Consider the following 25,872-nt stretch of genomic DNA (forward strand, 5'->3'; position numbering starts at 1 on the left):
TGCAATTTAAAGGATGTCCCATGTTTGGAAATTTAATCATGGGAATTTCCCAACCTAATTTGTAAAAAGGCGCAACATGTACGAAAACCCACAAGCGAGCATGCGCGGTATTTGGATTAACAACAGGTAGCGGGAAGATTAATGAAAGGAATGCACGGCGCGATGTTATACCTGTTCCTGTGGTGGTTAATGTGTGCGATCGGTGTCGTCGATGTTGGCACCTGCTGCCTGCGACGAAATCTGCATTTAGAGTATATATTTGTGTGTCACCGCGACTAAAGACAACATTAACCCATCAATTGTCATTGAGTACACAACCAAAACCAAATCACACAACAGTATGGCTGAAGTAATGCAACATCAAGTGGTAAGTTGAACAAATTCATGGATTACCTACGGAAAAAATGTTAATTATCACTTTCCCCCTTCCCTACTTTAGAACATTCGTAAACGCCGCATCTTGGAAGCTTTTAAAGAAGAAACAGAAAATGCGTCACCACCACAGCCAGTGGTTGCAGAAGAGAAGAATGAACTTGTCGGTCTAGATTTAACCACACCCCGCGACCAATCACCACCACCCCAACAAGAAGAGGTTATGCCCAAGCTAATTTCCACCGATAAGGATGAAGCCAAACTTATCGATATGAAACTTAAAGTTTTGGAAACCTGGGAACTTAGCAAACGCCGAGCCATTGAAAAAATGGTCAAGGATGTTGAAGATCTACAAGTTTTGGAAGAGAAAATTGAAAAACTGGAGGATATGTTGGATGATAAGAACATTGAAATCAATGAAGACGATTTCGAGGCTTTCTATCAGAAACAAATGGAAACTTATCCGATGATGGAACCCTTGGTTCCCCTTGAAGAGTTACAACCACAGACTCCCAAACGGGAGGAACAACAAAATAAGAGAGTCAAAATTTCAGCCACTTCAACACCCATTACCCGGAAACCTGAAAAGATAGAAAATACCGAAATCATCGATAAATTTGTAGCCAATGAAGATGGTATGGTGGTAATCGGTCCAAATGGTACAACAATTGCCAAGAGTGCACTGAGTGCCATCAACTGGTCCCTCTCAGGCGCAGCCTTGACACGTAAAATTCTTATGGAAGTTTTCGATAGAGAAACCCTGGCGTTCCACACACTAACGGGCAAACCATCTCCTGCTTTCATGGATTGTGATAAACCAATGAAAAATCAATTGGATACCCAAAAAGTAGCCGACATCATCCATTTGGTGACCCAACACACAAATCTAACGGCGAAAGAAGTGCGCAATGCCATCACCACCAAATGTGCCGACGAGAATAAAATGTATCGTCAAAGAGAAAAGAAACGTTTAAATGCTGCCCTTAAACTTCAGCAGCAGCAACAACAGCAACATCAGTCACAGGATCTACAACAATCGAATTAGTTAGGTGACATTCCGAAAATGTCTCATAATTTGTAAATATTTTAAATTTATTTTAATTGTTATATATGTTTTGTGTCTTAGTAGTTTTTTTTCAATTCTTTAAAAAAATGCAATTGTGAATTGAGTCAATAGAAATAAGATTTCTAATATTTGTAAATAATATTGTTTCAACTAAAAATTCCTTTCAACCAGTGTCCTGATTAATGAGATTAATAAATAAACAAAAATAACATTTAATTCGAAATTATGGTATTTTACTTATTAAGAAATAATATATAATATAATGTGTTAGGAATATTATTTAATCAGGGATCGCCTTCGAAGTAGTTTTACTTCGAAATATCGTGTTCTCAGAGTGTACAAATTTTATATAGACCCTGTTCCATGACAAGTATTTGTTATTCGATGTGTCTGTAATTTAGAATTATAAGTTGCTTGCAACAAAAGCCCCGTCTCATTTTAGATATTTTGAAGGTTGCAGCTACATTTTAAGCCATACAGGCTGTAATTTACTGGTTTAGTTTTCAAAGGAGAAAATTTTCAATATTGGCGTGCTCGTAGAAACCTCGCGATATTTTCGTTCACTGGTGTAATAATGGTAAAACTAAACAATATCTAAATACGGAAACCCTATAACAGTTTTAGTATAAGTCCGAAGTTATTTAGGATACTGTGGGAACTTATCCCAAACACATGCCTCTTTAATAGTTGAAAAAGGTTTGCAAAATTCAATTTAAAACCAGTGAGCGGAGCAGTATAGTCGGACGGGACCGACCATATGAAACCCTACACAATTTCCACCAAAATCTAATTTCTGGTGTTCTATACTCTGAGCCTGGGCAAAATTTCCAGATATTTGCACTCTCTTGACTCCACGTTCTAACCCTGGCATATTTTTCCAAATCTTGTTTTCCCGAGTTGAATATTTAACCATTAAAATAAAAATATGGTCACTTTAGGTTGTAGTTGATTTGACCTTCTTAATATTGACCGATCATCATCTAAACAGCCGTTCTATGTAATTGTTCAGATCCCCTTCACCGTGTAAAATATGTGGTTTTCTGCATATAATAATAGCGTCTAAAGCCGAAATAAAGATTTCGGTTTATTGCATCCTAAGCACCACCTCAACATCCCGAAAATTATAGGCATCGTCATTGACCATAACCGGAACTTTATGTAAAATTTCAAATCGATCAGCGCGACATTTCCGCCCTCTAGTGGGGTAATAATAAACTAAACAATATCATAGCACATATACACCTTCAAATATTTTCGTATAACTCCCACATCCAAGCACATTCAACCATATAATTGATAACAATTTAATGGTCAACCACGCCTCTTGTATATACCATCAACTTCTCGGGTCTACGTCCTTCAGGAGTAAATATATTCGCCACAGAATACAAAATTTTTCATTTTTCACACAAAAGTCTGGGTCGATTTGACCCGCTAAATATTGACCGATCTTTATCAAAACAGTCATGGTTATTTTAGCCTCTGGAGCGATCAGAAAAACTGACAAAAATTAAGTATTTTATCCCCTAAATATTAACCGATCTTTACCAAAAGCAATAGGGGTTTTCATTGGGCGGAACTCATTCTACATGAAAAATTTCGTGAAGATTGGTCCATAACTGTGGCCTGTATCGTGTTTACAAATTATAATGGACAGGCGGACGGACACACCTGTCTAGAACGATTCAGCTGGTTGAGATATCGGTATACATAAAGGTGGGTCTATGACCAATATTTCGCGGCGTTACAAACTCTTGGGGCTGCATAGAACTATAATACCCTGACAACATAGTTGTGTAACGTATAATTAATATTTATAACCCCCACCATAGTAAGTTTTTTTTTTTGCCGTTTGTAATTCATCGAAATAATCATTTTCGAACCTATAAAGTATATATATGTACCGTAAACCTATATCTATAAAGTATATATATGTACCCCAAATGTACCGTATTTTGAGCTCGTGTTTGGTCGAATTCGTTGTAATTTGCATACTGAGTTCTTATTGGGTACCAAATCCCCACACTATATACTATCAGTATCGGTCAATTTTCCCCTTAGGCATACCTTTATATTTAGCCCTCATATAAAGGCATTCCTAAAATGTCGGTATTGTTGGGAGTTTAGGCACGTTTTCAACCGAAAGAGTTATAATTTGGGTTCTCATTTGATACGAAAGCTCTGTACTAAAAATGATCAACGTCGGTTAACTTTTTGGGTCCCCATATGACGGTTGTACCCCCGAAATTTCCGGATCTTGAATTTTTTGGTAGAATCTTTGCACATCTTAATAATTCTTCCAAACTTAGTTTAAGTTCGATGATGGGGGTTATCGGTCCACGCTTCTGCTACCTCCCCCAAGTTTGAAGATGGCATCCATTGGTCCACTCCTTCTGGTACCGCCCCCCCAAAGGGTCAAAATGTTTAATATTTATGAATCCAACATCAGGCGAATGGTATATCCGATTTGAACCAAATTTTGCAAAACCTCAAGTCCGAAGGTGGGACCCGTCTGTCCTCTCCTCTGGTACATCCTATAAAAAGGGTCAATCTATATATATATATATATATAAGAATTGCGTTATAAGTGACTAACTGATAAGGCGGGGTTTTTGGAAATTCGTACTAAAAGGTACTAAAAAGTACTAAAAACTGTATTACGCGGGAACGGTTAGATGTAGAAATCTGAGATTTGGTACGCAGCTTTGCGTACGATAAGAGAAGTGGTATGTGTGAAAAAAAATTGGAATTTAGTACTAAGAGGTACTAAAAAAGTGCTAAATATTATATTTAAATGGAAACAGTAGAGATACTTATCTTAAAATTGATATGTAGCTTAAGCCATTACAAATAGAATGTTGTGCAAAAATATCTTTCGGAAATTAGTACTAAAAAGATAGAGATAGAAATCAGGAACTTTATATCACGAATTCTATGTCACGCACTGTTACAGCGTGCGAAATATAATCGTTTGTTTAGTTAAGAAAAATTTGTTTTCGAAACTTCTTTTGCAATTTTTATACCCTGTGGTACACGGTATTATGTCATTGTGCATATTTTTGTAACAGGCAAAAGAAAACGAGATAGACACATGGTTCCTTTTGAGAATATGCATAGAATCACTTTCTGAGTCGATTTACGCATGTCCGTCTGTCCGTCCATGTATTTTTGTGAACAAAGTACAGGTCGCATTTATGATCCGATTTGGATGAAATTTGGCATAGGTCACTTGTTTGGCCCAAGGACGAACCCTATTGAAATTCGGTTCAGATTTAGATATAGCTCCCATATATATTTTCACCCGACTTAAGGTAAATTGAACACTAAAGTCCGTATATAAACATATTTCGATTTGCACGAAATTTGGCATAGAGTACTGAATTAGGTCCTGAATGATGTTTGCCTAGTTTCGAGAAAATCGGTTCAGATTTAGATATAGCTCCCATATAAAGTTTCGTCCGATTTAATATAAATGGTGCACCAAAGTCCCTATACATCTTTCGATTTGCATGAAATTTGGCATAGAGTACTGAATTAGGTCAAGAATAATGTGTGTTAAGTTTCATGAAAATCGGTTCCGATTTAGATATAGCTCCCATATATAGTTTTGTCCGATTTTATGAATATGGTACACCAAAGTCCTTATATATCTTTCGATTTGCACGAAATGTTGCATCGTGTACTGAATTGAGCCTAGAATGACGTGTGTCAAGTTTCGAGAAAATCGGGTCAGATTTATATATATCTCCCATATATATGCCCGTCCGATCTAAGGTAAATGGTGCTCCAAAGTCCCTATATATCTTTCGTTTTGCACGAAATTTGGCATAGGGTACTGAATTAGGTCCGGGATGATGTGTGCTAAGTTTCGTGAAAACCGACCGTTTTAATTTAAATTATGCACTAAAGACAGAAACAATTTATTTTTATTTATTATTTATTTAAGTTCGTTCAATTTCATTTCAATGTTCCTTTGAAAAGGCGAAGTCTATGGATAGGATACATATGTAGAATATACTCAAAGTGGTGAATGGTATTATATAGACGGCCCAGTCCGACTTTACTACTTTTTTTATACCCTTCACCACCCTGTGGTACAGGGTATTATGTCTTTGTGCATATGTTTGTAACAGGCAAAAGGAAACGAGATAGACACATGGTTACTTTTGAGAATATGCATAAAATCACTTTCTGAGTCGATTTATGCATGTCCGTCCGTCTGTCTGGCGATGTTAAATTGTAAACAAAGTACAGGTCGCATTTGTAAACGGTCCCTATATATCTTTCGATTTGCACGAAATTTGGTACAGCGTAATGAATTAGGTTTAGAATGATGTGTGCCAAGTTTCCTAGAAATCGGTTCAGATTTGAATATAGCTGCCATATATATTTCCGTCCGATTTAAGGTAAACCAAAGTCCCTGCAAATCTTTTGATTTGCACGAAATTTGGTACAGCGTAATGAATTAGGTCAAGAATGATGTGTGTTAAGTTTCGTGAAAATCGGTTCAGATTTGGATATAGTCCCCATATATATTTTCGTCCGATTTAAGATAAATAGTGTACCAAAGTCCCTATATATCTTTCGATTTGTTCAAAATTTGGCACAGCGTAATGAATTAGGTCAAGAATGATGTGTGTTAAGTTTCCTGAAAATCGGTTCAGATTTGGATATAGCTCCCATAGATATTTTCGTCCGATTTAGGTAAATGGTGTTCCAAAGTGTCTATATATACTTCGATTTGCACGAAATTTGGCATAGCGTACTGAATTAAGTCTAGAACGATGTGTGTTAAATTTTGTGAAAATCGGTTCAGATTTAGATATAGCTCCCATATATATTTTCGTCAGATTTTAGGTAAATAGTGCACCAAAGTCCCTTTATAAACTTAGATTTTCACAAAATTTGGCTTAGCGTACTAAATTGAGTCTAGAATGATGAGTGGTGAGTTTCGGGAAAATCGGTCGAGATTTCGATATAGCTCCCATATATATGTTCGTCCGATTTTATGTAAATGATGCACCAACGTCCCTATATATCCTTCGATTTGCACGAAATTTGGCACAGCGTACTGAATTAAGTCTAAAACGATGTGTGTTAAATTTCGTGGAAATCGGTTCAGATTTAGATATAGCTCCCATATATATTTTCGTCCGATTTTCGGAAAAATGTGCACCAAAGTCCCTTTGTATCATTCCACTTGCACGAAATTTCGCATACATAAATTTTTCACATGTTACGCAGACGGTTCGAATGAAATTAAAGCTAGGATAGCTTAAACAAAAGCCTTTGATAATAATTAAAAACTCAGTTAGGGGTTTTTATCTACAATCATAAGCTTTCAGATTTTGGCGGTGCGGACTGATTTAAGATTTTGAAGTGGAAAAAAGTGTCACAATATAATCGATTTTTTTTTTGTGTACGATTTTCCTAAAAATTATTTTCCTAGGTCCACTAATTTTGCTAATTTTCGAGCGATGTCAATAAAAGTCAGATATGTACTCCTTCTAATTGGGTTGGCATTTTGAGATTTGAATCTCCCAGTTCAACAATCATGCCCTCCATCGAAACGAAGGTTTTTTTTAATTAAAACCAGTAGGGAAAGTAGTAAAGTTGGACAGGGCCGACTTCAACATATTCGGTATATTCTACGTAAGCATTCTAACAATAAAATTGAACGAATTTAAATATGTGATCTTTATTTATAAGTGAACCAACTAACATCAATCCATACACATGTCTTTCTGCAACCTATGCTATATATGAAAGCTATGTCTGCATCTGCACCAATTTCAAACAAAAAGAACGCAATAACGTTATTCTAGTTTCAATTTGTGCAACATTTCGCGCCAATCGCACAACCATTAATATATGTGGGAGCTATATCAAAATCTAAACCGATTTCAAACGAAACTTTTCAGAGATTAATTATTTGTAAAAAATTGTGTGCCAATCGGAAAAATGTTGGTTCAATTTTGCACAATTTACATAAAATCGGACGAAAAAAGATGTGGGAGCTATATCTAAATCTGAATCGATTTTCACGAAACTTAGTACACATCCTTCTAGACTTAATACATGTCAAATTTCGTGCAAATCGAAGGGATTTTGGTACACCATTTACCTTAAATCGAACGAAAATCCCAGTTTCAATAGGGTTCGTCCTTGGACCAAATAAATGAGCCTTGGCAAATTTCATCAATTCGGACCTAAATGCGACCTGTATTTTGTTTACAAATTAACATAGACGGACCTGCATAAATCGACTCAGAAAGTGATTCTATTCATATTCTCAAATCATCTCGTTTCCTTTTGCCTGTTATAAACATATGTACAAAGATAATATCCTGTACCACAGTGTGGTGAAGGGTATAAAAACCTACAACAACATATTGTTGTTTCAAGTATATGAGAGCTACATCATAATCCGAAACGATTTGAAGTTATGTACTACAGATGAGCATTGAAATTTGACACATGCATTGCTACTACTCTCAGCATGTTTGGTCCACATTTTCGAAATTTTGAAGGTTTCAGGCACATTTACCTCCTCACAGGAAAGTGTAACGAGACTTATAACGGGCATTTCCGTTTCTATAAGGATCAAAACAATATTACAGTTTAATTTTAAATCTCAATATTACACTCACATATAGCGGTGCCGAATGATACTAGGTATTTAGAGGGACGTTTTCAAACCGGATTGCTTTAATTTGACAATTTTGAATTTCAAAGCTGACCCGTTCTTTAAGTATTTCAGAACCTAACGTCATTTAAGTAGTCGGCTTAATCCGTCTTTGTTCTTTCCTTACTGGTTCAATATTTTATATTTTGAGTCTAAAAATGTTGAAGGTGTTGAATTTGGAATTACGGGTTCCTAATGCGAAAAAGGGTAAATTCTATGCATTTTTAATACCCTAAAATGTTTCTGTAATTTGTAGGAAATTACACACTTTACACAACGTTTTCAATATAAATCAATGTTTGGATATAAAATCCATGTAAAATATATGACATATTAAGTATTTTAAAGTTAACCGCGCTTTATTAGCAACATTTTAAAGGTACCTGTCTATTTTAACAAACAATTTTTGATACATTTTTATATGGATGGGTCAATTGTCAGATTTATTGGATTTTGACGCACATATCAGATTTTGGTTTTAATCCATACTTATAAATAACGAAAAATTTACTTTTGGATAATTGTGTTGGGTTAGGTAGACAGGTATTATGTTCAAAAGGAGCAATCAAGAAAAACTGTCACACAATGATATTATTCATAATTTCTTTTAAGTTTAGAAATTCATCGATTGAAAATTATTTTATTATAATTTTAAGATATACATCTACTTATTGGTATATCGACCTAAAATAAAAATCAATCTAGAAGAACAAAAATTATTCATACATACCCAACATGTCTCTCCCCTTAAATATATCTTCGGGGTCGATTATGACTTTTTGTATGGTTTCATTTTTATTGCGTGGAGACCATAATCTTTTCAGGTAATTTTTATTGCTGGCTATTGTTTCGTTATAGGGCTTTAAACTCACAATATAATTTACAGGATTCCTAGAAAACAGAGGCAAAGTCCAATAAAAATGTAGCAAAATAACTAATTTAATTTAGATGTTTCAAATCATAAATGACATGCAGTAAATCATCTGGTTAAAGAGATTATATAATCCTAATTCTATTAGGATACAGATATTCTTAAATATTTTCACGAAAATATTGATTTTTATTATTCCAATTTACCTAAAAGTTTTATGTGGTCCAAGATTAGTTGGCGTTTTACTGGCTATTATCAAATTTTTGGAATATGAAAAAGGGTGGAACATTTTATATATGCCAAAAAATTTAATTTAGAACAGCAACAATTTTTCTCTGTTTTTTTATTTATATTTTGAAATGACTTAAAAAGGTGTTGTAGAATTGTTTTTCTGTTCAGAAATTATTCAGTGACACTTTGTCCCAATTTAGATTAGGCAAATTTTTGTTTGTTGGAATTGAAATGGGAAAAATTGAAATGGGAAAAATTGCTCGTACCGGCAATTTTCTGGCAATTCGTTCTGTGTATTTCGTATTGCAGTGTCAGTAAAAGAAAACCAGACCCCCCTAATGTTGACGACCCCCGCAAACGTATAAAGGACCAAGATCTTCGAATCTGCACTTGGAATGTGCGCACGTTGTACAGAACAGGCACAATGTTTGCTTTGGCGGATGTACTCAAGAAGTACAAAACCGATATTATTGCCTTACAGGAAATTCGATGGAAAGGGACTGGCGTAAATAAATCAGTATTATAGCTGCCATGAAACGAGACATAAATTTGGCTGCGGTTTTATGGTAACGGGAGAATTGCTATAATCTGTATAAAAGCGAAGTTCTTCTACATCAGTCTCATTTACGCCCATGCTCCGACCGAATATAAAGATGAACAGACCAAGGACATATTTTACAAGCGTCTAGAAACAGCGTATGACTGTTGCCCTGGCCATGACATTAAAATTCTGCTAGGAGATTTTAATGCAAAAATCGGAAGGGAAAATATCTTTGGCCCCACCGTCGGAAAACTCAACCTTCATGAAGAAACGTCCGACAACGGCATGAGGTTGATTGACTTCGCGGCAGGTAGTTAGCAGCACCAGATTTAAAAATATCGATATACACAAGGCCACTTGGATTTCTCCCGATCGAACAACGAGAAATCAAGTCGATCATGTTGAGATAGACGGAAGGCATTGATCCAGTGTTTTAGACGTCCGATCGATCCGGGGAGCGAATATCGATTCGGATCATTATAGCAGCAAAGTGCGATCTAATGTACCACGGAAATTTGACGTCGAAAAGCTGCAAACACAACAGATAGCAGAAGTCTACTCCGCTCAACTTACCCATCTGCTTGGAGAAAGCACTTCTTGTCCCGATAATAGTATAGAAGCACAATGGCAGAGAATTGCCCACTCCCTAAAAAACTGCAGCAAAAGCAAAACTTGGTTACCAAAGACCACCATCAAGAAATCCGTGGTACGATCAGGAGTGTCGTAATGCTACTGATATGAAAAAAAAAAAAAACGCAGCGTATAGGGCAACCCTGCGGACAGTAGCAACACGTAAAGCGATGGAAAACTATCGGGAGAAAAGGAGAAACGTATTTTCAGAAAAAAGAAGAAAGAGCAAGAAAAACGTGAGCGTGAGCAAATCGAAATGTACAGGAGTCAGATTGAAGTCCAAAAATTAACGGGTAAAACACCAAACCGAAGGCTTTGGTGCAGGCACATCCTCCTGTAGAGATAAAGAAGGAAACCTGGTGACAGATAGCGTGCTGAGGATATGGAAGGAGCATTTTTAAAAACTTCTGGTATCAAATAGTAGCAGTGAAGTGGATACCCCAGAACCAATAATAGATGACGTTATAGAGCCAACGTGAAGTCAGAATAGCAATCAATCGGCTGAAGAATAATAAAACAGCAGGTGCCGATGGGTTACAAGCCGAACTATTCAAGACTGGTGGTCAGATGCTGGTAAGGAGCATGGACTAGCTGATTAGTACAATTTGACTAGAAGAATACATGTCCAATAATTGGAATCTCTGCATCCTGTGTCCCGTGCACAAACAAGGACGATATGTGCCAACTATAGAGGAATAAGTCTCCTTCCCATCGCATATAAAGTGTTATCCAGCGTACTGTGTGAACGACTGAAGTCAATGGTCAATGACATTATTGGACCATACCAATGTGGACCTGGCAAATCCACCATTGACCAGATTTTCACTCTGCGCCAAATCCTGAAAAAAAAAACCACGAAAACACATCGACACATTCCACCTATTCGTCGACTATAAAGCCGCATTCGACAGCTCTATCCGTTCATAGGTGTCTGGGTATGGCATTCCTGCAAAATTAATTCGGCTATGCAGGATAAATTTAACAGTCAAAAGATCAGGAGTTAAAGTCGGAAAGGACCTCTCGGAGCCCTTTAATACCGAACGAGGATTCAGACAAGGTGATAGTTTGTCGTGTGACGTTTTTAACATCCCACTGGAAAAGGTCATACGAGAGGCAGAAGTGAATAGAAATGGCACTCTGCACACCAAACAACACATGTTACTCGCCTACGCCGATGACATCGACATAATGGGTCGAACATTGAGAGCGGTAACAGCCACCTTTGAAACAATTGAGAAGGAGTCTGCCAAAGTGGGTCTGGCAGTAAACGGCGAGAAGACCAAGCTGATGGTATCAACGCGCAAGACGTCCAGTAGACTCGGACCAACTGTGAAACTTGAGAACTACAGCTTCGAGGTAGTCAAAGATTTTATATACTTTGGTACCGCCATAAATAAAACGAATGACATCAGTTTTGAAATTCGGATAAGGATAGTGATGGTCAACCGATGCTACTATGGTCTGAGTAAACCACTCAAAAGCAAGACCACCTCCCGCCAGACCAAACTCACACTCTACAAGACGCTGATACTACCCGTGCTTGGACTGTTTGAGAGAAAAATTCTCCGACCGATCTGCGTTGACAGTGAATATCGAATAAACCATGAGTTGTACCAGCTATTCTGGGACATCGACATTGTTAGACGTTAGACGCAGCGACTGCGTTAGCTAGGTCATGTTGTGAGAATGGATGAAGGTGCCCCAGCCCAGAACGTATATAAAAGCGAACCAGCTGATGGTTCACGCAGAAGGGGAGCCCACGAATACGATGAAAAGATCAAGTCGAAGACAACATTGACGAAAATGGTCTTTCAATTGGAAAAACCTCGCAAAAGATCGACGTGCCTGGAAATCTTTTCTAAGCTCGGCTTATGGAACGAATGTTCTGTCACAAGCCAGCTAATTAAGTAAGTACTACCAGTCCAGAACATTTTGTAAAGTAAGTTTGCCTAATCTAAATCAGGAATTTTACTGTGTTCTAGAACCAGGGAAAATCTACTGATATCCAAGGAGTATTTAATAAGGTGTATGCATCAGCTACAAGCTGGCAATTATTTTATGTTGTGAAGAAACAAAAACAAATAAATATAGTTTGAAAAAATTCGTTCAATTAAAGAAAAATTATATCGTAAATAAAAAACAAATGCCCGTAAAAATGTCCATCCTGGTCGGAAACGCCATTATTTTTATATTGCCGCCGATTTCCTGATAACAACCACACATATTTTTCAAGAAGGTCTCTACTACCCGAAAATCGGCTTCCAAAGCTGTCCTCCAAATATAAAATTGAGGTGATTGTCCGGATCTTGCGGACAACTCCACTCGGAACCTACCCATCTAAATATAAAATTAAGGTGGTTGGCCGGATCTCGGCAAACATCTTCACCATCGACAGATTCTAATGAAAGATATTCAACTGAAATTCTTATACAATCAAAATTACTTCTACATATTGCTTTCTAAACCTGAAGAAATAGAAGTGGGAGGCAAACCTTCGCTGCAATTTAAAAATTTCGCCTTCGCAACAAATCTCTTTTTATACCCTTCAAGACACTGTGGTACAGGGTATTATGTCTTTATGCATATGTTTGTAACAGACAAAAGGATACGAGATAGACACATGGTTCCTTTTGAGAATATGCATAGAATCACTTTTTAAGTCGATTTATGTGTGTCCGTCCGTCTGTTGGTGTTAAATTGTAAACAAAGTACAGGTCGTATTTTTGATTCGAATTGGATGAAATTTGGCACAGCTCATTTATTTGGCCCCAAGGACGAACCCTCTTGAAATTGGGAAAAATCGGTTCAGATTTAGATATAGCTCCTATATATATTTTAGTCCGATTTTATGTAAATGGTGCACCAAAGTCCCTATATATAATTCGATTTGCACGAAATTTGGCATAGCGTATTGAATTCAGTCTAGAAAGATGTGTGTTAAATTCGGTTCAGATTTAGATATAGCTCCCATATGTATTTTCGTCCGTTTTTAGGTAAATAGTCCATCCAAGTCCCAATATATCCTTTTGCGCGAAATTTGGATTTATAAGTAAATGGAGAACTTAAAATGTGGCCGAATACACAAAACATACTGAAATAAGTGTAACCTAACATTTGACAAGTCTCCATGAAATCGGTTTAGATTTCGATATATTGCTTTAAATTTATTTACATAATTTTGTTCCATTGTAAGAAGCAACTCTATATCTGACCAAAATTTAGTATAGGTTGCAGAATTACATGTTTAAAAAAAAAAAATTTCCCACAAATTCCAAAATTCATGCTATAGCCCAAGAACAAAATATATTCTGTTGTAAGTATTTGGAATAATCCACGACAAGTCTTTACATTTGGTTCTTTGGGAAGCTAAGAAATGATCCCTTCCCATTAATAAAATCTTTGTTCCAAAAACTATTCATCTTCGCATTTGTTTATAAAGTTTTAAAATTTAAAAAATATTTCAAAAATGTGTTTCACAATTAGATTCAAAAACAAAGAAGTAAAGAACTTTGAAACCATATGATTGTCACTTAAACGGCATGTACATTAGAACTTTTAACCGGGTTAACCTACTTTATGAGGATTTATATGACATATATGCAAAGGAATTGGCAATTGAAACCCACTGGTTAACGAAATTAAATGTAAACGTACTATTACACCTTATTTAATACACCTTAGTTCCGTTCCAGAACATAAAAGTATCTACTAATTTTACAAGTTTTGCAACTTTTTAGTCGAAAACCGTTCCTCTACCCACAAAACTAGTAAAACTTTGAACCAAATTTAAGAGAACAAAAAACAAAATGGCGTTCTCTTTGTAAACTTTTTTCTCGAGAAATTTGAAAGAGTAAAAATGGTAAAAAGGAATGCCAAATTCTGATTGGCAGTTATGTTGATTTTGAAGTATTGCAATCTAATTTTGGCATATTTACTAGATTTGCGTTCCCGAACTTTTCAAATTATTTTGTACTATGAGCGATTTTGAAATGTTTCCCTTTTACTAGCTTTACTATTAAAAAAAGTACTGGAACAGACTTGGTCTGTTCCCGTACTACAAGAATCTACTATTTTTTAATACGATAACAAATTTTCCATTATGATATCGAAGAAAATAGTAAAATCTAGTAGATTTTGCAGTACGGGAACAGAACAAATACTTGCTGGTATCGAATTATGTTTCGATTTTTCGTTATAATTGGTCTGTTCCCGTACTGCAAGAATCAACAACTTTTTACTACGATAAACCAATCCTTCATGATATCGAAAAAATAGTAAAATCTAGTAGACAAAAATGTCTGTTCTAGTAGATTCCTACAGTATGGGATAATACTAATAAAATTTTAAGATTTTGCCCAAAATCGAAAAAAATAATTTTTGGTAAATTTCATTGACTGTTTGCAAAGACATAAAAGTATAAAACTACGACAATTCATACGACGACAAATTCCAACAAATGACTTTTTCTCAAAGCGAACAATGACGAACGTTTTAAGCGATATATCGCAAGCAGAGAACTTCAAGAAGCCACAGACAAACGTAAGCCACATAGATAAACAATGTGTTTTGGGTGTCAAACCTTTTGGGTGCATGTATTTTTTTATACTCGAGTATTTTTTCACACTCTAACAACAATTGTTTGATCTTATCCCAGCCAACGTTTTTCGCAAATTTTGATCACATTCGAGTTTTTTTTAATACTGCTGGAAGATTAAAATGCTCGTATATGCGATCGTAATTGACTCAATCGTCGGGAGAAAATTGAGACACGGCGCGACTCCTCTATACCAATCACATATGAGTCTTCCTCAGCATTAGATTCGAGTTATTTTTAACCTTTTTCTATATTTTTAAGGGTCTTTCTCGAATCACGTTTTGAACACTTCTTACCCATTTTTTATTAATTTGTGACTCTATTTCTAGTCTTTTTAAAGTTATTTTTTAATCTATTACTAGTCCTAACTGCGTCATTTATGAGTATTTTTATAGTCGAATGTAACACGTATATATTTATTCAGGAGTTTTTTGATCCATTTATGTTTAAAATTCGAATCGTTTATCAATTATATATAAGTTTTTACGATTTTACAATTTACGTAAATAAAAAGAAATATATTTGGTATGTTCCCGTTTTTACTATTTTCTCGTTTTTACATAAAGAAAAATTCGTTATCGTAGTAAAGAGTAGTAGATTCTTGCAGTACGGATACAGACCAATTAAGTAACGATTTTAAACTATTTTAATGTTGATTTATGATAATTAAATATATGAAATATATTATTAATAATAATACATATAAAAATAATTTAGAAAATGTTTTTGAGGAATACTGTTCACTTCTTTATACTTAAGATGACAAATATCTGAAACGAAATATAGTTTTCGTCTTAATAAAAACCTTATATGTTTTAAAAATGTGAACTTACTTTTGATTGCCGTTACGATTAAGCATTTTTCAGCGCTAGGCTTAAGGCAGGTTCCCTTCCAGCTGTTTTGCGTAGCTAAGTCATCTGTGAACAACTTCCGAACTGCAGCTCTAATAAATTAAGCAGGTCCATCGCCAACGCTTTTTGCAATAACATCTTTCTGGAAATATATTTTAATGAATTGCGATAGTTTAATTAAATTAGTTGATAAGTTATCAAATCACATTAACTTACCTTTCAATATTTTTGATTCACTTCACTAAAAATTGTAGAGTTGGGTAGTTCCGAAACGAACTAGTTCATTGGAACTATTCCGAGAAAGGAACGATCGGAACTAGTTCCAACTCTTTAATTAATATAGTTCATTTTTCTGATCTCGTTCCTTTTTTGATATCGTTCCATTTTGATCTCGTTCTTTTTTCTGATTCCAATATTCTTCATTCATTATTGTGTAAATAGTTACATTTATTATAGCCTCCACCATAGTATGGAGGGTATATTAATTTTGTCACTCCGTTTGTATCTTATAGAAATATTCATTTCCGACCCTAGACGATCTAGCAATGTCCGTCCGTCTGTTGTAATCATCACGCTATCTTCTGAAGAAATTGAGATAGGGTGCTGAAATTTGTCATAGGTTTTTCTTTTGTCTGCAGGCAGGTCAAGCTCGATGATGGTCCACGTTTGGCATAGCTCCCATATAACAGTACCTCCCAATTTTCGGTATTTTGGGGTTCTTGAGCGCGTTTTTCAACCGAATTCGCTGAAATTTGATACAATGCGTTCTTATTAGATACCAAATGTGTCCACAAAAAATTAGCCCCAATATAACGGTACCTCCTAATTTTCAGTATTTTGGGGGTTTTTATCGTATTTTTCAACCGAATTGGCTGTAGTTCAGTATTCTGAGTTCTTAATACGTACCAAATCTCTCCCTAAAAAATTATGAATATAGGTCAATTTTTCCGGATAGTCCCTATATAATGGTACGCCCAATTTTCGATATTTTAGGGTTCTTGAGCGCGTTTCGAATTGGCTGCAATTTGGTATTTTGTAGTCGTATATGGTAACAAATCTCCCCACCAAAAATTATTAATATTAAAATAGTTATATAATTTGTTCCGCGTTTAGGGTTTGGTTCTAAGACTCTGTTGTAATCATTTCACCTGCGGAGGATATCGAGATAAAAAAATAAAAAAAAAAATGAACTATATGTGAACTATGACCGGCATTTAGGCCTAGTCCTTGTTTGGGAGGTACCAGAAGGAGTGGACCGATATTCTGCATCTGCGAACTTGAACTAAGTTTGAAAGAAATAATAAGATGGGCAAAGTTTGGACATAATCAAATTTTCCTGAAACAAATTTGTTCCAAAGAAACATGGGGTCTAGAACCAATATTTTGATGAGGCACATTTTCACAGTGTCAAAGTGTATACACCCTCATTAGCCATAATGCTGAAGGTTTAATTATCCACCAAAAATTTCTGAAATTGTTATTATGGTTTTATAATTTTATATAATTATATAAAAGTAGGAAAGTCGGTATAGGTCCACTTTTTTGTATTTTTGGTATATTTTCATTTCAAGTGTCAGTATATCTATGGTTGAGGGTATCCAATGTTCGGCCCGGCCGTACTCAACGCCTTTTCACTAGTTTTTTATTATTATTTTTATTAAGTCTATAGATTACAAACATCCTTACCGACTAAACTAAAAACTACATGTATTTACAAAACTTAATTTTTATATTAGGTATTTAAATGTAATAATATATCAGAAAAATAGAAAATATTGTATAATTTATTAAATTCAACAAAAAGAAGGGGATCATTGTTTGCATAATTAGAAGAAAAATGTTTGTTTTGTAGTAGCTGATAGTTTCGAGATGACTGCAAAGGGACATTTATAAGAAGTATGTCATGGCATAATTACAAAAGGTAGTCTCATTTGAGAATTTTATGATGGCATCTCTTTTTAATTTGGAACTCAATTATCAATTTTAAATAATATGAAAAATAAATTCCATAAAATTGTATGTATGTCGATTGGCATATTCCCAATAAATCAAACGAAATATATTTTCTAACAACGTTACCTAAAATCCGACGGGGCGTACAAAAATATTCAACTTCCCCAGTATGGCAAAATGTTGTGTACGGCCGTATTACCCAAATACGTCGAATCCATATCTTCAAGCAAATAATACAAACCGCAAAACAAAATTGAAAATTTATTAAATTAATCCACATATTTTTAGTTTCCATTCGAAATTTCGAATTTCCAGAATGTTTTGTTTTTGTTTTCAACAAGAGAAAAAAATTAAAAATACGTTCTGTCAAAGTTTAAATTGTTCAACTTGAAATTTTGTACGTTCGGCGTATTTCGGTAACATTCATATAAATACATGTGTTCTACCTTTGTGGTGAAAAACGTCGAACGAGCTAGTTGAATTTTAGGTAAGGCTGTAAAGCTCAACATTGCTCTCAAGACTTAACCATTGTTGTTACCTCATATTTTTATAAGTTTTAGAGGTAAGAAGCAAATTTTGTACTGAGGAGAGGAGGAGAGATTTAAAACCATGAGGCGTAGCTTCTGTAACATTATCATATGGTTCACTTTGCGAATGCCTTACTAAAATCGGTATAAATGCAATCAGTCTAACTACGATTTAAGAATCATTCATTGACAATCATTCTCAGTTCCAGAAGGTTTGTAATTGTTGGTCGATTCTTTAGTAATCCATGCTTGTATCATGGCTTAATTACAGAAGGTAGTCTCATTTGAGAATTAATGATGGCAACCCTTTTAATTTGGAATTCATTTATCAAATTTAAATAATATGAAAAATAAATTGCATACAATTTTATGCATGTCGATTGGCATATTTTCAATAAATCAAACGAAATATATTTTTTAAAGCTGAACATTGCTCTCAAGAGCATTGTTACCTCTTATATTTATATGTTTTAAAAGCAGGGAACTTCAAAATATATATAAATATACATTATATATCTATTTCTGCCACTGAAAACATGATATGTGTACATTTCGAAGGAAGATATTTTCATTTAAATTTTGAAAGCTGAATACTGTCAAAAACAAATTTATGAAAAAATTGGAAACATATTACTGCGTGATACTACCTTGCATAGTTATGCCATGGTTGATATTTTGACAACATTGAAGTAACCTGGAAGGATAACGAATCTGTTACGACCTTTTCAAAAAGTTAGTTTGATACATCTGTTGTACTACCGGATTTAAATAATGGAATAATAAATGACTCCTTCCACATAATATGGAAAAACCCATGTTTTTACAGATTTATTAAACATTAAGTAAAGTGGGAATGCAAGATTATCAGCACAATGCTTTAATATCCATGCAGGAACTCCATCCGGACCAGGCGTAGTAATATTTTTTTTTAATTTTTAAATTATTTAAAATGGTCAAAACATTTAATGAAGGAGTATTTATTGAACAAAACTCAGTAGTTATGTAAGGATAACAAATGATGGTTATTTGGAATAATTAGCGAAGTCAGAGAGCGTACCACTTTTTTGAGTTTTTTCTATAACTTGTTCTTTTTGTTTTTTAATTTTGACAATGTAACTGAATTCCACGGGAGACCATTTTATCCGTAATTTTAGTTTTAGGAACAGCTTTATAAATCCATTTTCTAGGGTGGAATAAAACATATTTAACATTTCATCTAAGGAGTCTAGTGATTGAGGTTGTGTCCAGTCAATAGAACTCTAGAAGGAATTTAAATTAGAGTAGTTTGTACGAGAGAAACAGTACAGTAGATATCGGATATAAGAAAGATTATCAAAAACACCGAGCCTTTTTACATGTTCTCAGTGTAGAAATTGCTTCATATAAGAAAAACGCCACTGCTGGCAAAGGTATTTGAAAACGTTTCATATATGAAAATATTTAAGATTGTTGGCTACACTGAATATATTTAAACATTGTTACTCAAACTATGAACTGATTTTAATTTTGTTATTTTTGTTTATTTAAATTTTTAGTTTTTAAGATACTGAATGTTTTCTTGCCAAAATGTGACATAATTTCGTAACTTTGTACTTTTATATACGGAATTGTTTTATTTAATAAAATATTGTTCTTTAAAACATGATTTTCATTGTTTTACTTTAATTTAGTTTTTGCAAAATAGGCTGAATCGCAGTTCGTATAAGAAATATATGTTCGTATAAGAAATATATATTTTTATATGCGTATGTACAATTATAAGAAACAACTTTCTTATATCTGATAATTCCATATAAGAAAAAACGCATATAAGAAAGAAATCTCTGACTTTTTTGAGTTTCTTATATCCGATATCTACTGTATATAGTTTTCTTTATCTGTTCAGCTGAAGATTTTGTGGAATGAGTTGACAAAGGATACTTCAACTTAACTGTCGGATGATATTTATCTTCAGGGTGTACAAAATGGTATGACAAGGACAAAGCAATATATCACGAGGACGACTCACAAATATAAGGACGAGTAGTTTGGTTGACACGATCACAGCTAGTAATTGGCAGTAACTCATAAGTATTCCAAGACCATTTAATGTTAAGTAAATTAAAATAGCTCAGCGCTATACATATATCATTCTTTAGCTGATTGACATAAATCAAGAATGAAAGACGTATGCTTAAGGTATATATCAACACTTGAATTAGGTGGTATATATGAGCACGTCATATACAACGTTATATTACCCCAATCTAAACAGCTATAATTTCAATATCAAGAGATACGGGAAAGTTTATCTCTTCTGTAGGAAATTTTGAAGCAACAGCTATTTGAAACTGATTACAAAGTATCATATATGTTGCTATGAAGCCAAGTTTCTGTGAATGTAATTACATCAAAATTAAAATCAAAACTATCTACAAATTATGCTGTCAATTTGGTTCAATCCTCTTATAATCCGGCTTGCAACATTAATAGTATCGACAGCAGGCTTCGTATTTAGTTTTTGAATTGGTGTTTGGTTACTTATTCATGAATGATGGCTTTGGACGGCCAAAACTTTTGATTTACTAAAATTTCGAAAATATTCTCGGGAACAATTATCATAAACAACGCTTTACTACGTTGTTCTGCATACCTGAATTTAAAGTCTTTAATTTCAATACCGGAGTCTAACTTATTTTTAATGTAGCCATTAATATCATCTTCCCAAGTTTCTGCTGCAAAACGAGCAGCAAATACAGTTTTCTTTGGTTCAACAACTCTTAAATTTGGTATCGGATTTTTGGGATAGTTAATAAATGTGGTGATCTTAGTGAATTTACCAGCGAATAAAATTGTTTCTATCCTGAGCGTGTAGCTTCATCCATTAATTTTTCCGTATTGTTGTCTTTAGTAGCAGATGTTACATTCGTTTGGCTATCTTGTTTTATAATTTCTGGTATTGGTAGGACATTTTTAGGACATACAGTAGTCTTTCGCAGGAAATCAGTCGGAGATTGGACAAATTGATCCAATGATGAAAAATTTTCAAAAAAGTTTTTTATATTTCGTAGACCATTCCGTTAGGGTATTAGAAATTATTTACGAGTGTTTTTGAAAAACGTATTAAACTCCACATCATACGCTCTACAATTAACGCAGCACCAGCGCAGTTCCTTATATTCCTTTAGATTATCTGCTGTACGAGCGACGAGTATTCTATACAGTTAATATGGTAAGAATCAAGGCATAACAAGCAAGGCACCATAGCACCATTTGAAAAAGCGTTTTTGCAATTTATAAATGAGCAGCTTATTTTGAACAACTATATTTCTTATAACGGTTATGTTTGTATATACGCAAACCGAGTTAGCCAAATTGAAAGTTTTTAGCACGTTTCGAAACCAAAGTTCAGATTAATGTTGACAGGTGTTGATCAATGTCCTACAACTTTAACCCGATAAATATACAGAGGGCACATTATGACAGTTGATCAGAGTTGATAGTAAGGAATAGTCAGAAATATTTAAAAATATTATATATTCTTGAAAATAGCTGTATATGGTGATAATATTGAAACAAATGACTACATTAATTATATTTTATACAAGTATACAAAACATTCGTCACAATTCGTCCACATCGATTGAGTTTTTATTCGACAACTAGCTGACAGAGACACTGTGTTATGTTACAGTTTGTTAATCAATTTAAAGCATTCTCATACACTATATTTTTTGTTTAGCGGCGTGTAAACAAAATAAGAAGACAGTCTTCCGACTCGCGACTTATGTATAATTGTCTATGAGCGAAACAGGCAAATTCAAAATTGATTCCACAAACTGTCATTGGAAAGGCCAGACGTACTGGAAATTGTAAGCGTTTACAGTAGAATGGTAAATCCGTTGGAATCACCGGTATATGCAGGATCAAGACATTATTTCCTTTGTATTTCCCTTTTATGATTGCTGCTTCAAAAATATTATTCATCAGCTTTTTCGCAGATAGTCTTGATCCATTGCATATTCGAGGTTGATTAATGTTACACAACTCATCCTACTTTCAACTGAAAATTGTGAGGTGGTGACCCAGGCAATTCTAACGAATTTAAAAACTCCGTGGGATATTTGAATACGTCATCTCTTGGTTCATTACCGTGTCGATTGATTTGATGGAAACTAACTGTCCTGGAAGCAAATTCTGAATGATCTCATTGAAATCCGCGACATTTTTATTTTTCGCTGCCAACATTGCTCGTTCACCCAGCCAATTATGGTTTTTGAACCTTTGCGTTATATCTGGAAAAACACGCTGAATTAGCTCCCCTTTCGAATCTGTGATGTTACAGAAATCAGTGGGTTATGTGATAAATCTGGCCTAGGTATCCATTGCAACATTATTATTTACAATGTCTAACAACTGATCCGAAAACATATTTGCGGTCATTGTGCAAAAATACTCTCATGTTAGTTGTTAATTGGAGAGTATCTTTACGTAAGCCCACAAATTCTATGATTTTAGGAATCATTTAGTTCATCAGTAACAGTTGATCGGGGAATAACTGGATAAGTCTGACGAAAATCACCGGACAACAGAATGAAGGTCCACCAAAACTATGTGGGTTGTCAGGAAGATCTTTCAATGAACTGTCAAGTGTGTCCATTGACCTCTTAAGGACAATTGTGTCATCCCAATCAATAAATTTGCATACTTGTAGGATCTCGGTCATTGCTTAATTGTTTGCGATGCTGCAAATTTTGTATATTTAATGGTAATTTGAAAGCAGAAAGCCCGCCTTCTAACATATTTGTAGCTATTCTAGATGATACCAACTCTGGAGCAAAATCATTTCGCAATCTCATCCTCGCCAACAGCAATTTCCTTGATGCTACTGGAGGATAAACCAGATCCATTTTTATTTTTGTTGTTTATTTTATTGTGGAACATTTGTACAAACAGTTTCAGCTAATTCTTCAGTACCGTACTGCAACTCGTGGAACAGACTAAAAGATCTACACCTCAAAAGAAAAAAGATGAAATTTTCAAAGAGGACGGCAGAAATTTCATAGACGAGAAAGCCTCGAATGAAAAAGAAAAGTCCCCATCTAAAGAGTTTCCATCGACCTCAAAGAAAACTGCAAAGAAACGCAATAGTCGTAAAACCAAGGATAAAAAGAAGAAAAGAAACTCGTATATAAAAAAACAAACACTATCAGGACACAGCATCATCGAAAGATGAAGAAATTACTGTTGTCAATCAGGCCAACTGCTAGTCGAAAAAGAAACAAAAGTGCAAGCTAGACGCAATACTAGACTTAAGTCGAAAGATAGCGTTATGACAACAGACGACTTGTATTCAATATTTACGCAGCTATTCGTACACAACAAGCGTGGCCGAACACGTTCTGGGCAAATAGATTCAAATGAAGCTATGGACAAATTTTCAAATTCATCAACTTCTACAGGGCCTCCCGGTAATCTAAATTCGAACAGAACGCTTAATCGTAGCAATAGCAGAATGAGCACATCAACCTCAAGTCATATTGAAAAGAACATTTCCAATACAACATCAGCTGGTCGCAAACGTAAATCTGAATTAACGGCATCACAGCAAATCGACGAAAAAAAAAACTGTTGAAACGAGTCAATTCTCAAGAGTCCACAACATCCTCAGCTACCTCTACGTCGTCAAATGTTTCTTAAAAACCCTTAATTTCCATAACAATGGTTGATCCTGAGCAATTCGAGAAATTTAAATCTAATTCAAATGGTTTATGGGCTGTGGCCAATGATCCCAAAGAAATTCAAATTTTTGTAATGGGAAATACATTCCGCACCTTTAAATTCCTATTGGCTATGGCGCGTGGAATACCCATTGTAACATCACAATGGCTCAGCGACATAAATGCAGCAAAATGTATTAAAAAAAATTCCTCCTTTAAGGGAATCAATTCTTGATTTTTTATTTTTAAGATTTTAAATGGGCTGGTAAATAAATACCAATGCTTGTTAAGATCAATGCTTGTGAAGATTTAACAACGTTACTTAAAATTCAACGAAGCGAACTAAACAAAATCGGGAAATAAAATTAAGAATTTATAAAATGTGTTCAAATATTTCATATTCTTATAGAAAAAAATTATATTTCTTTATGTTTTGTTTCTTTTTTCAACAAAAGAAAAAAAACAAATTTGAAAATTTGTACGTCGACGTATTTCGGTAACATTCATATAAATACATGTGTTCTACTTCTGTGGTGAAAATCGTCGAACGAGCTAGTTGAATTTTAGGTAAGACTGTAAAAAGGAAGAAAAATTAAACAACTAAAAACAGGCGGAACTTTGAAAAATTTGTTTTGGAAAAAAAGTTAAAAAACAAGGAAGATCTTCACCGATTGGCTTTATCCTAGTTCATACGATAGCTATACACTCACAGAGAAACGTTCCAAAATTTGAAATCGATTGGGTTATTAGTTTTTGAGTTATATTGCCAGCAATTCGCAAAAACGATGTTTGGAGAAAAACGCATTTAAAGTTTGAGAAGCCCTCTTGCTGTCACCTGATGCTAACACAATAAATCGGCTATATCTTCAAAAATTTTTGAGATTTTCACTTGAATATTTATAGCAACATTCTTGAATTAGTTTATCATTGAATACAATCGAAATACAAAATTAAATTTTTTAAAACCGAGTATGGGGGGGGGGGTCCCCCTAAATGATCCAGACGTTCAGTACAAACTCAAATTCACACTGGAAACGTCACTGCAATTGGCCAGAAAAAATAAACATTCATGGTTATGAATTTGTAATGACTACAAATAGCCATTATAGAAATTGCCGGTGGAATTGTCCACACGCTGCTAAAGAAAATAAAAAAAATTATTTAATTTCTTGTAATGATGATCGGAAGGATTGGCATAAATTTAGAGGAGTAAATAAGAATATTACTATAATTGCCACAGAGGCCATAATATCGTCTATAATGCGACAAAATTGTACACCATTGTCCAATCATGTATTGGTTTAAAAATTCTAATGTATTTTGCGATATACAGTCGATTTCAGATATGTATATTAAATGTAATCGATTTGTCATTAACGGCTTTTTATAAATTATTTTGTGGTTCATATTTAATTACTGCTGAATTATCTGATCTCTGCTATAAAGTGTTGTGTTATGTGAACGCTCGCTGATGTAAATAAATATTTTTGTTTTATATTTCCGTTTGAATATTAAATATGGGGAAATGTCTTCAATGTCTAATTAAATAAATACTATTATAAATGTTTACCTGATGAGATTACATTGTGATTTTTATATTCCGGTCGAAATTTCAAACATTTCGCATATCTGTAAAGTATACCACTGATATATAAAATGATAAATGATTTAAAAACAAAGAAATGCATCGCGCATACTTTTGTCGATTTAGTGCTGTCATTCCTAAACACGACAATACTTCATTTGCTACCAATAAACACATATTTGGAATGTTCATAAAACATTCTAATTTTGCTGCGTGTTTAGGCAGCTTAATCATATTTCTTTGACGCCGGCAAAAGTGGCGACGACA

At 34.4% G+C, this 25,872-nt stretch overlaps 1 protein-coding gene across 1 annotated transcript; it reads left to right on the forward strand.

Moving 5' to 3' along the window:
- Positions 1 to 340: 340 nt before the first annotated feature.
- LOC133334808 (early boundary activity protein 1-like) lies at positions 341 to 1,417 on the forward strand. The gene is made up of 2 exons (XM_061543125.1): positions 341 to 367; positions 440 to 1,417. The coding sequence occupies exons 1-2, from the start codon at positions 341 to 343 to the stop codon at positions 1,415 to 1,417; spliced, it is 1,005 nt and encodes a 334-aa protein (XP_061399109.1).
- The last annotated feature ends 24,455 nt before the right edge of the window (positions 1,418 to 25,872 follow it).

The sequence above is a fragment of the Musca vetustissima genome, unplaced genomic scaffold, assembly GCF_032173495.1.
Source record: "Musca vetustissima isolate MV318-11 ecotype Yass unplaced genomic scaffold, APGP_CSIRO_Mvet_v1 utg15415, whole genome shotgun sequence".
Taxonomy (NCBI): domain Eukaryota; kingdom Metazoa; phylum Arthropoda; class Insecta; order Diptera; family Muscidae; genus Musca; species Musca vetustissima.